General features: G+C 32.8%; 1 protein-coding gene across 6 annotated transcripts in view; it reads right to left on the minus strand.

The window, feature by feature from the left end:
- Window positions 1-13,776, minus strand: part of GPCPD1 (glycerophosphocholine phosphodiesterase 1) — a 50,507-nt gene that overhangs the window by 25,497 nt on the left and 11,234 nt on the right. For all 6 annotated transcript variants that reach the window (XR_012491245.2, XR_002137628.3, XR_012491246.2 and 3 more), the window contains exons 4-7: window positions 12,381-12,465; window positions 6,494-6,569; window positions 4,601-4,642; window positions 2,606-2,729 (exon numbers count right to left, since the gene is read on the minus strand). Coding sequence is in view for 3 of the 6 variants with exons in the window: in XM_074317679.2 (XP_074173780.1) it covers window positions 2,606-2,729; window positions 4,601-4,642; window positions 6,494-6,569; window positions 12,381-12,465 (327 nt within the window). In the remaining 3 variants the exon portion in view is untranslated. The remainder of the gene's footprint in view (window positions 1-2,605; window positions 2,730-4,600; window positions 4,643-6,493; window positions 6,570-12,380; window positions 12,466-13,776) is intronic.

The following is a 13,776-nucleotide window of genomic DNA, read 5'->3' on the forward strand; positions in this document are numbered from 1 at the left end:
GAGCACAAAATTGAACCATATTCTGTTAATATTAAGACTATGAGAGTTGGAGGTGGTAAATTAAAGAAAAATATTGTATTAAGTATATATATATTTGTATGTATGCATTTTTTTATGTGTATGTATTTGTATACATGTACTTTTTTAATGAAACAAATGAACAAAAACAAACTGAGAGTCTAAAACTCTTATAGGCTTCACAGCAATGAAAACAAAGACCAATGCCTCAAGGTATAGGGCAACAAAGACTAGTCTACTCTCAATGAAAGGCAATTACTTGCACAGAGCACTTTTAATGCCAAAAAGTATTCAATTCTAGAATATTTCTTGCACCAATGGAACTGTACTTAGACAATTTTAAAACTATTAATGTAGGAAACGTCATTGTATAGAGTAATAGGTGAGCTATAAAAACTTTTCATTCTAGATTTAAATGATATCTGACTGATAAAACAAATAACGAAATTGTATTAGTGGGGCCTACTCTCTCTGCATGACCTCCTGCTTCCAACCACTGCTGAGCCACTCTGATAGCCACATAATTCTGAGGTCTCCGAGGGGACACCTCCACATATTATTTAATTAGTAATATTGTTCCATAATCATACTATAAAAATAAAAGGAGCACTTTAATAATCCAAACAAAAATCATCATCTCTTCTCAGAAACCAAACTCTTAAAGGGAATACTTCTGGACAACTAATTCTGTTGGTGAGCCTGAAGGAACAAACATTCTCTACCAGGATATATGAAAAGAGACCACAAATGGACAGTAATGTACAGGGAAGAAAGGCACGCAAGGTTACAAAGGCTACAACTGTGAACAGCAATGTGTATCTATAAAAAAAAAAAGAAAGAAAGAAAAAAGAAAATTCAAGTTCAAAGGGCTCTATGAAAGAATTTATTTATGTTAAAGGTTTCCTTCAAATAGCTATATAAATGTTATAATCTATCATAAAGAGACATTGCTTTCCACTTTCTGCTGGAGTCAACTGAAAGAAAAACTTGTGTTTAAAAGTTGGTGGTAATGAGATAGAAGAGCGTGTCTATTTTATTTAAAATGCATAAGCTGCTGCTAACTTTTTAAAGTCCTTATATTCTTGCAGATAAATTTATTTCCTACCCCATGAAGGTTTAGTCTACCACTAATACGAATTTAAGAAAAAAGGACAGTCAGAATATACATCAGTTTCAAGCTGTGCACGATTATTTCAACAGGAATCAGTTACTAATTTTTGGATCCCAACTAAGTATGGTTGTATGAAAATATTCCAATTTAAGCCTCAGCAACACAATACATACACTCAAAATAATTTCTATATAAACAAGAACAGTATAGGACTCAGTATATATAGCAAACCAATCAGAATCCCAACTATTAATACCTATTCATTTAACTACAGTTGAGGAAAAAAAATCCTAATAAGCTCAACCAACCAAGGCTTTATCTCCTACTGATATCTTTATTTCAAAGTCTTATGCTAATAAGACACTTTACAGCTGTTACATAATTTATTTGCTTCTTTTAACATGTAAATAAAATATTCAATTACATGTGACTAACTGGTTAGGAACTCTTTGCAGTCAAATGGATCTTGCACATCACTCATGTGGTCCAAAAACCTCGGTTTTTCAGAAGCAAAGCAGAGGCCTAGAAATGCAGAGACAAGGTACACCCAAAACCCTTTACTCAAACTCTCAGAACAGCCAATGCAAAGGACTATGACGTGCTACTTACACACCCTTTCCCTTATTTATTTCAGGATTGGGTAAGTACTATAATATTTAAGCATTTATGGATTTTCACACTGTAATATCATTGTAAATTTTATTATGAAGAAAATTAAGTATTGTACGATTATAATTACTTCAGTTACTGAAAATGGCCCTGTCAACCCAGCCCTCACACTTTGTCAGAAAAGGCTGCATATAAAGACTTAAAAATCTCTATACCAAAGTTGTAAGTATCCAAATTATAGGGCTGCCTGGGTCAGTGAGAAGCCAGCTCACTCAAAGGTATATATGAAGACATTACAAAGAAATAAAGTCACTCACTATTTAGCTAGTCACACAAAGTTTGACATCTATTTAAATTAATATAAGATTAAAAAGAAATATGGAACTGCTACGATAAGTGCTACTTTTCTTCATGGCAAGGTTTTCATTTTTAAGCCACAGGAAAGTGTCGGACACTGATGGATATTTCCAACAATCATTTTTCTGTTTATACCATTCTCCCCTCATTTAGCACACAATCATTTCCGTTACATCAATTTTAAAATAAGCTATTTATTGCTATACTAAAAAAATTTAAACGGTATACATTACACAGATGCATAAGCTTGGAAATCATTTATCTACATAAAAACAAAACTTTCTAGTTTCAAATTTAGAGATTAAGGTTAACGTAAGTGTGTGTGACTGTAGCAATATGAGGCAGGGAAGTAGTTAGCTCTTACAAGTCCCTGAAGTTATTAGAAAATGTGACATTATAAGTGTGCTATTTTCTTAGTTTATACACTTAAAAGCTAAAAACGAAATGGGTCAGAAACCTATAGCATTAGTAAAAATAAATGGCTTAAGTAACATGTACACATGGTCATACCTAAATCTAGATTTTTTAAATTTCTTCTTGGTTATTGAGACAGGAGGTTTTTCAGAATAATGCAAACGTAATCTTATTTCAGTCTGACATGTCAGCCATCCCGAATCCAGAGTCTCAATACCATCTGGCAAGTAAATAGGAAGAACATAATTATTATACATAATTTTTAAATAATCCAGTAAGTACAATACATTCTGACAATTCTAGTGCACATTCAGGTTTTAATACACTCCAGTTATATGTCACTGGGACTTCTCTCCAAAGCAAATAGATAGGTAACCTTGAATTTGTCATTGAAAAAGAACTTTTGTATAAAGAAGGGGGGGCGGGGAAGTTAAATGAATGGTAACAATAGCCATAGTTTAATCTAAGTAAATAAAAAGATTGTAGTTGAATCCATTATTGAAGTTACAGGAATCTAGTTCCAAAAGAATACATGTTCCAAGATTGCTTCTAACCTACAGGTGTTTCATTAGGGATCACTATTAAACTTCCAAAGCTTCACATGAGATATTTATTCAGCTGAAACTAGTTATACCACTACTTCTGGGGACTGAGATATGACAAGGTAAGAATAAAACTGTGAGTCAATTCTGTATGTTCTCACATTTATATATTCTGCCATAAACTGCACAACTGTGATAACACTGTATTAGCATTGTTTAAGTTGAAGTTTCCCAACAAAGTATAAAATTTGCATAAATACCAGAGAGCTGTCAACTGTTTTGGACTTAAGTTTTTCCACAGGACTTAAACAAACAAACAAAATCAAGAAACTTTTCTCCTTAGAAATATCTTTAAAATGTTTACTAATTAGCAATTTTAAAAATAAAGAGAAACCACGATTATCTCTTAATTTTAAACCGTTTTCAGAAATGGACAAAGGTGGAGAAATGGCTTTCCACCCTAAAAGCTAACTAAAGCTGAATTTAGAACAAAACAAAAAAAGAGGAAAGAAATCATGCATTCATAACCACACATAGTAATTAGCATATAATAGAGGGATATGTCATGCATTACAGTTGAAGAAATAAGGAAACTACTCCTCCATAAACAAAGCTCTCTAGAACATGTAGCATAAACATCATCTTTTGTAAATAAAGAGGACAATACTGTCATACACTAAACACTAAAGCTATTCAAGTATTTTAGAGTACCTTGTTCTGTAATATAATAACCCAAAATAAATTCAAGGAAAAGAGGTTAAATTCCTATCCAAACACTGCCAAAGCATGTACATTTCTAAAGTGTATAAACATACGTCCCTGCTAAAACCGCAACCAAAACATTCAGAACTTGTTTCTTCCTATACTTGACAGGAAAGCAAACTGGTTATCAGTAATTTATCTCTGGTTCAGTCAGGGCAAGCACACAGTCTGGCCACCCTCTTTACACCTTTTGACTCCTACAGTATAGTATCTAAAATGAAAATGCAGTTTAGCATAATAGTGCTGATGCTGATACACTGTGACAATTCCAGTCACTGAAGAAAACTTGCATCCTCAAGATAAAGTATTTATTGAAGCAGAAGTATACAAATGCATATTTGCAACATATTCGGAGTTATAGGATTTTCTACTTTACTGTAATTAGTTGTTAAATAATCAACCAGAATTACTAGAACATTTTACTTAATCTGGATTTTACTGTAAATGCATATATAAACATACAAAATGGACAAATTTAGCTTAAGAGTAACATTTCACACTTTAAGTATTTAGAACTGTTAACATCATTTTCAAACATAATAGTGTTAAAAAGTGATGATGTTAACTCATATACTTGAAATCACCAAATAAAAACCAAAAGAATAAAATTTGAAAGCATAAGAATTATACTAACAACTATTATTTAACAGAATGTATTTGTTTCTTGGATTTAGCTTCTAGTTTCAAAATCATACTCTGTCATATTTCCCTGTGCTACCTGCTTCTAATGAACGTAAGGTAACATCTCAACCATATCAGTAAAGATTTTCAAAACAGTCTCACTTACTGTGGATTCCAAATTGTCCATCATCAATAATAATTTCGCTTTCTAGAATTGAAGGAAAATAAAAAACCTAGTTAATATTCACAATGTATACAGAATGAACAAATGAGAAATTACCTACCTTAAGCATTTTTTCAAATATGAAATCTAAAATTTAAAAGCAGCCCAAAATGAATAAGCATATTTATTGTAGCCCTCAATAAATAATTCCCTTTTAAGGAGGCTATTAAAGAGCAACAGTTCGTACATATTTGGTGATTATTCACAATGTTACAAGGAAGAGAAAAAAACTCAGACAGGTGCTCCAGAGGCACTGGGACAAACTTCTACACCCACCAATGTGTGAGGCTGACAGGCTGCTGGACAACAATATCTCCTGGTTGATTTTTCAAACCAAAGGTCTTGGCACAATTAAAATGCTTATTCTTATGTAGTGCATATTCTGAACTTACCTAAAATGTAATTCTCCTCAAATCCCAACTATTCTCTACAGCCAGCTAAAAGCTTTACAAACAGCATACACTTACCTGTATACACAGAGCTGTGAGGAACTACCAAAAGAGTAAGTGCTAGCACATGCCCTTGTAACCAAAATTTCAACTAAATGAGACAAGCTGGTAAGCCCCACCCTCTGAGTAACATACTAATTGTCTTCCCTGCTCCTTCCTTTCCCAGTTTACTTTAAACCTGTCTGAAATATTTGTCAAAATAAGTGTGATAGTTCCCAATATTCTGATAGATTGCACACAGTTGTGAAGTTTACAAGTTATATTTTCTCAAAGTATAAATTTCTTTTTAAAAGACCACAAACAAAATCATCCCACTTGTCACAATAAGAAAATATATTTAACTATAAGATGCTTCAAAATGCAAATTATTTTTAAAATATTCAATATCTAATAATTTCCAACCTCAGTATAGGACTATTATAATTCTGAAGCACACTATCATAAACATTCTAAACACACTATCAAAACTATATTAAAACATATAAAAAGAAAATCCAATAAAGAGGATGGAATGAGATATCTGTTTAAACGAGATGTGTCCTTCCTACAGGGTAAAGAGGAATCTCTCACTTTCTAAGCTGGTAACTAGCAAGCCATTTATCATCTTTACATTCTAATTTTCCCTAAGAAACTAAAAGACACATTTCTCAGCACCAAGTCAATTTACAGATGAATCCAAGTAGATAATTTAACATATGTGAAATGAACTTCAAATTTTAATCTGTTATGGAAAAAGAAATTCAAAAATACTTGTATGAAGAGAAATGCCATTTTTAGGTATAAGAAAACTGAATTTTTTTTAACTATCTGAATATCAATTTTAATATAGCCAGCAAAGTATTTAAGTAAAATTAGGAGGAAAATATGCCTGCTACAACCAAGAAATTTGAATTCATTCATATAAATTTATTCAAATATTTACTAGTTTAAAAAAAACACAATAAGTAGGATACCTTGTTCTATCATTCTTACTGTCCAAAGTTAAAAATTTAAGAATCTTTGCCCTGGGTTAATTTTTCCTCAAATGTTCTCTAAGTTCTCTGAGCAAGTAAACAAATAAAGCCATGGATGCTCAGCCAAGAAGAATATTATTTTATAAACTCTGTAACTACTCCAAACGAAAATAAATATTCCACAATCAATTAATCTAACCTAAGAAAATAAAAATAACTAGGCAAGCATTTCTAATAAAGTTTATAAAGAAAGGCAATTAGAACTATTTAGTTTTGAAAGTAAGAGCCATGATATACTAAGTGAAATTTGTAGTACTGACAATGCATTGACCTTAAACTTCAGAATAAAAATTTATTAAATCCCACTAAGCCATTGTGCAGCACATTAGTAACTTTATGCATATGCCTCAAACAGATGCAGTTAATGCCCATACCTAAAGGGGTTATTGATCGTGGTTGTTGATGAGTCTCCCACTTGTGAACTATGACTTGACATGGACCACCGATAGTCTGCAATTTAAAAGTTAAACGTCTGCAATAATTTCTTATATCTTATTTTCTACCCATGACTCCATTAGATGTTTGTGGCCTAAGTCTTATACTAAATATGAAACCAAGAGATTCATCTTGTTAATTATCAATATTATATGCCCCAAATCAGGAATGTACCAGGTTACAAAACATGAATGCTAGAAGAGAATGAGGATGAGGCAGTAAACAAAGAAAAATGGGATGAACTGGCACACAGAATCGTCTTAAATCCATTCTTAAGTCTGTCTACGATACTTTTTTTTTTTTAAAGAAATTTTCATCTTTAACTGATATTCTATCCTAAGTTAAAGTTAACCACAAACAAACTTTCTATTTGGTATGTCAGCAGTCAATGAGGTGTTAGTGGATAAAGCATTTCGTGTTAAGTAACTCTCCAAGTGTTTGGAAAAAGCCTAAATTCTATGATAGCAGGAATAGTAGGAACAAGTAAGTAGTTCAGATCAATTGTCACAAGTTACTCAAGGAACTCGATGGAATTATATATATGTATATATTTAAGTAACGGTAAGTAAATAACAGGAAGAACATCAGATTTCTCATATCACAGTAACCAGTCTTTCTAAAGGGCACAGGAAACCCTAAAAGAAAGGACACATGCATGGGTAAATTTGAAGAACAAATTTGATAAAAGGGGAACTAACACCCAGTTTTACTGTGACAATTCCTAATATTGTCCTCTGTTAGTAAGTTCTTACTAAAAAAGAAAATAAAGCTTTGTTGTCAATAACATCTAAAGCAATTTAAAAACAATGAACATACCAACAAAGATTCCCTGCATTTAGCTAAAAAATGGAAGTATTAAATGCTTCCTAATTTTCCTTTATTAAAAAAATGACTAATTAAACTTATGTGCCAAAATTAAACCCTTAAATACATATTTTTAAAGGCAAATTTTGAACTATAACCTTACAAGTTACTTTAATTTTCCGTTATTTACACATCTTCTGAAGAAATGTAGTAAAATACAAGGAAGCAAAAAGAAAAAAACAAAAGTCACCCATTATCACACCACTTAGGGATAATCACCATCAACATTTTCACACATCACCTTTAAGCCCTTTTCTAGGCATATAATAAATATACTCTTAAAAAGCCTGGAGTATATAAGTTTCTCTATATATATTGTACACCTTTAGATGGCATTAAATACTCTTCTATGACATGTTATAGGATTTCAATGTTGATTATATTTAATAAATGTGCCAAATGATAGTAAGTCTGTAACAAATTTGGCACATTATTAATTAAACACAAGAAATTATTCTGCCACTTAAAATAATCAGAGGTTAAAATCTTTTGTAAAACTTGCAATTTGAAACTTTTGAAATTTGAAAACTAAAATAGCATTAGATACTCATTCAAATCATTTATCTTGAGACAATACAGGAAATGTTCACTCTCTGTAGCCAAATGCCTCTTTGTTATAAGGGTTCACTTATGAATTGGTAGACTGGGTAGAAGTTCTTAAAAATGTAAATATGAAACTGCTCATCTTAAAATATGGTGAATTTCATTTCCATTACAACTAAAAAAGGAGATACATTTAATCCTACATCTCCTAGGTATTTTTTACAACTTTTTCTTGTCACATTTTTCTGATTTTGTTTTTTTAAATATCAAACTTTCTAATCCTCAAGACATGCAAATGTGTACACATTAAAGATAGGAATGATGCTTCTCAGCAATAAGCATCCAGAAAGAACCAACCTATTCCCTTCTTCTACTTTGCCCATGTCCCCCACTTCCCCCTACCAAAAAAAAAAAAAATCTTCACTACAAAGATGGTGTCAGGATAATTTTACCAAGTCTTGACTGTAGCAGCTATACTTATGTAAAAATAGCCCTGTAGATTAAAATATTTTACAGGGAACATATTTTAGTAGCAATTTTAATAACTCCACACTCATCTGTTTTAGTTACAAATCCACTACTCACAGCATAAAACAAATTAGGCTTGAACAGAATAAAAATTTGAGAAGTCCAAAGAGTCAATTCAACCGATGACTTATAATTGTGTCTAGTAGTGTTCACACTACAAATCCTTGTGGGTTGGTACACAATGTGTCATAATATTGAAAAAAATAAACCAAGTTTTAAAATACAGTGAACTTCAAAAATTGTTATGACTATTTTATTAAGCTTTAGAAGGTAATCTTAAATTTTAGCTTACTGAAGTTCTCTAAAAAAAAATAAAAATTTAAGGTCTGAGCATTGATATATTAAAAATCTCAGTAATGACTCCAAAATATGCAATCTTTTTTAAGGCTCTATTCCATGAAAAACATTCTTCAAGATTTTAGAAAAAAGAACAGTTCCATTCTGTAAAAGGCTGCCACAATTTTAAGCATTTTGGAGTCAAGTGGAAGGTAGATCTTTGGAGAAAAAAGGAACAATATCAGTCCAAGACAGTATTCCATTAACAGTACTGGTAAAGTTATTTTACAATTTAGCATATATTAAAGCAGATGATTGCTGGAATATTTTCAAACATGCATACAACAAAAATACCAAAAAAAAAATCTATGTTTTCATACACACAAGTCTTAATGATTGCTTTCTTAAACAGTTATTGACATCACTCAGCTGCATCAAGCACTGAGAGAAATAAACAAGATTATCCAACATGTAGACTGAAGTTTTTGTTTTGTTTAGTTGTTTTGTTTTAACAAACCACCAAGCAAAATTATCAAGTAGTCATTAATATCACTGCTCTTAAATATCATGAAAAATGTGTGAACTTGAAATTTTTTACTGATTGTTTCCTTTCCACAGTTTTTTGGGGGAAATGCACATGTAAAAGGGTCTCTGAAGAATTTTTATCAATGCTGTCAGATAATAATTGTAATAAGATCAGTAAGAAAAATGGTCCCTTAAGAGTAAAGCTAAGAAAGCTAAGCTGACAGACATCTATGAGATGGTTCAAATTTGAAGTTAACAGCTGAGGGCATTTAGAAGTTAGAAGAATTTTACTTATTAAGAAACCACTATACAAAATGACAAGCCGGGCTATTCTGAAAATAAATCATCATCTGCCTATCACAGATAATACTCTTGTTAAAAGATTGAAATGACAATCAAGGTAGATTAAGAATAAAGTAAAAGTTTGCAATGGATCTAATTATGAGTGAATGTATAAAAATTAGAAACAAATATGTTACTGAAAAATAAAGAGCTATTTCCACTGAAACAAATGAAAAATTTCAAGGACAATATAATTAAAAATTGGCTAACAGTTCTGCATGAGGTAACATCCCTAATTCTAGCCATAGTAAACACGGGTGGACATGGATTTTTAAAATGTTTAAATTACATGTTAATTCAAAAATTATCTTTGGTGAAGATGTGAAATTAATAGACTATCTGCAGACTCACACCAATGTTTTCATTCCAGGAATATCTACTACCGTGTTTCCCCGAAAATAAGACCTAGCCAGACAATCAGCTCTAATGCATTTTTTAAAACAAAAATTAATATAAGACCCAGTCTTATTAGAGCGGATTGTCTGACTAGGTCTTATTTTCGGGGAAACACAGTACCTTTATTTTCTATGTTTAAATGTTAATATTTTGATTTGTCATCTGTAAAATTATCTAAAAATTCCACACATTCACATTCTAATTCTACAAAGTATAAGAAAATATGTAGCTATGAACAATTAAGAGAAAAAGGACTTCAAGATTCAACTTCTAAACTAAAAGGAATATGCCAGAAGGAGAAAATATGGAAGAGAAAATATGAATGGTAAAATTTTACATTATTTACAATAAAATTTTAGCAATGGAAGGGACCTAAGAAATTTATAGTTCACATTCATTTTCTAGATGAGGAAGCTGAAGTCTGAAGGTCAAGTGACAAAATCACAAGATTTTTAGCTTAGGCTCTACAACTGCTTAGGTAGACTACTTCCTAAAACTTCTGACCAGTAAAATTAATCTTATTACCCATTTCAGCTTTTCAATGCTTTCGTAATTACTTCGCTTTCCTATTATCTATATTCATAAAATATGTATTCCAATAATTTACATCATTTTCTGGTTTAAGATTCCTTGCACATTAGTTCTATCATTTGACAACGCACAATGGAAACAAAGTTTCATAATTATTTCTATTAAAATTGTTTCATTTAAAAAGAGCCACCAACTTACAAAAAAAGTGTCACTTTAAGCTGGTATGGGGGGGGGGGGGGAACCCTCTAGCCATAGGCATGGGATTTTATGTAGCTATTTACTCTATTCCATGAAAAACATACTTACCATGGCAGCCCCTGCATCACACGGTACATGTGTACACGATACAGAGCACCTACTTAAAGAAACACACTCACCAACACATACTGTAAACTTTTGCAAGTATTACAAGGGGAAAAACTTGTTTTTTACTGTAAGCAGACTTCTTGCCAATTTTTTCAAATAGGCATTTTAGACTGATGTGCTGCTTTAGTTACATTTTCAATGAAGAGAGAGAATACGGTAGGTTGGCTTAATTTAACCTGTGTTGACAATAGTCTTACTTTAGAAAACTATACCCAAAGGACTCTTTATGATTTTCTTGTCCAAATGCCCTTGTCAGTAAAATTTAGTTGATTTCACATGCTACAAATTTCACATACCAGGATCCTCAAATAAGCTTTCAATGTCATGAGGGCTATGACCTACGTATCTATGCACAATTGTCCAATTTATACTGAAGAACTATGCTATGATGCGTTAACATCTATACCAAATAAATGATCTTTTCTCAAGTCATTAAAGTGAGACTATTGTCAAGATAAGCCAACACAATGATCAACCATGATGTAATTTAAGTTTAATTACCGAATATTTACAATATATTCTCGGAATAAGAAACGTAATAGGTGCAAAAGACAGCTGAAGTGGGTTTGTCAGTTTTTTCTTTTTTATAATGGTGGCTAAGAGAATGCGGTAACAGTGGCTGCTTGCCTTTTTCATAAGTAACAAGTATTCAATGACCCCGAAGGGAAATAAATTTTTTTTGAAGCTCTAATCCACATTTTGCTTCCTAGACTCCTGCCTAAGCCCTTGTTCACATGCAGCCCAAGTATGCTCAAAGGTAACAATCTGAAGGAAAAGAAACCTTTCAGCAAATAAGTCTCTTTAAAATAAGAGGAAAAGAATCAACATTTTTCTAAATATGAAAACAATCCCCAAATAATAAATCATTGTGAACAAGCATATTTAGTTTTATTAGCTACTCCAAAGGCTTTCAGGAAAGATCCTGGTCTATCAACACCATCATTGAAAAAATCTAAGAGGAATGACTTCAGTTGTGACAGAAGTTAAACAATGCAGCCACTAAGAGATGGCTGCTGTGAAATAATTTTTTAAAACAATTACTCACCTAAAACTGGCTATATGCTACTCTAAATGTATTTATGCCACATAAGGATTAAAAAATGAAACAAAAAGAAAAACCTTGCAATTGGTTACTGATTAGCTTACCAAAGTTATAGAAAATGTATATCCTACTGAGAACATGTATTTATCATTAAAACCATAATAATAATATTGTAGAACATACTTACTATTAGTTTTTTTTTGTTTTTTTTAATTCCATTGCAGACATTGCCTACCTTTGAAGTGGCTACTTTCTTGCTTTTTGGTACTAAAATGTTATTAATCTACAGTTCTAGTTTCCTTAGTTGATCAAAACAAACTCATTTTAGTTTTAATGTATCCAAACTTAAATTAGTTGCTTTTGAAAGAAGTAAGTTTGCTAAAGAAACTGGAAACTGGATGAAGAAAACATACCTTTGGTTCTAAAAAGCACCCTCTGAAGTAGCGATACTGAACTGATACTCCTCTACTGAGTACAATGGTGGCTTTCCATAACATGCTGTGAGGAAAAAAAATATTAAAGCAGCAGCATCAATATCAAACTAAAATGCATAAAGACTTCATAACTAATAAAACCCTCAAGTAAGGTCTGTGACCAATACCATTTATTCCTATACAAAATTTTACTCCAGACCTAATCTGGACCAGGCGCTGGGAACACAGTAATAATATAAGGCAGAAAGAGCCCCATCTTTAAAGAGATTGCATTCCTGTGAGGGTAGACACAGAAATAACCAACGTTCTAATGTGACAAGAAGTTTTGGAGGAAGCTTTTAGAGGGGAGGCCTCAATGAGGAAGAAGTATCTGAGCTTGGACCTAAATAACGGAAGGAACAGTCATACAAAGAGCCAGGAGAAGTATTCCAAACAGAAAAAGCAAGTAGCGAAGAGGTGAAAGCCAGAGTCAGAATCTTCTCTGACTTCCCACTTAGCTAGAGATGTTACATGGCTGCTAAGAGTCTTTGGGGCCAAGGCTGGCAAGTTACACTCAAGTTCCCAACTGTCCCTTGTTCTGTCCTGCCCAGCCTCTGGCTAGTCCCCTAGCCAAGGAATCAGTATCTGTATCTTACTTGATTCAACCCAATGTCTTCCTCTGAACTATACTATTCTAACATATTCTAATGCTATTCTAAAACTTTGACTCAATGGCGGAAAAAATTCACTATAATTCATGATTATAACTGATTTTTAACTTCAAATCATAGACCAGCAGTATCCAAAGCATGGTCCCAGGACCATCAGTATCACATGGGAGCTTGTTAGCAATGCAAATTCTCAGGCCACACCTAAACCTATTTAATTAGAAACTCTGGGGATGGGGCCCAGCAACATATAATTTAACAGGTGACTCTGATAATGAACACTTTGAGAGCCAGTCATAGACCATTACCCAAACATTAATTCAGCATGAACAGTTCAGTGACTAAACGGCAGCTCCAAATGTCCTTCCGTGTTACCAGATGGCTAGCACTGCTCCCCACCTGCCTCTGCCAAGACAGGCTTCATAGAGCATTATCCTCACTCTGACTCAGTCCTGGGTCCTAAGAAATACCCACAACCAGCTGTCACCTCTGGTCCTACTTACAGCAATCAGATTAATCTTGTAATGACAAAATACATATGCCCTGGCTCCACCCTGGGAGATTGATTTCCAGGTCTGGGTGGAGCCTGGTCACGTGGATGTGCATGATTGGCTGAGAGTCCTGCTGTAAAGCAAGGAGAGGAAATGCTGGGCACAGGCCCCTACTACTTTTCCGTGATAAGCCTCAGAGTCATTTTCAACACAGGACTCCAGGCAGACTCTACCAAC

Source organism: Rhinolophus sinicus, chromosome 13 (assembly GCF_057876585.1).
Source record: "Rhinolophus sinicus isolate RSI-liver-muscle chromosome 13, RSI-T2T, whole genome shotgun sequence".
Taxonomy (NCBI): Eukaryota; Metazoa; Chordata; class Mammalia; order Chiroptera; family Rhinolophidae; genus Rhinolophus; species Rhinolophus sinicus.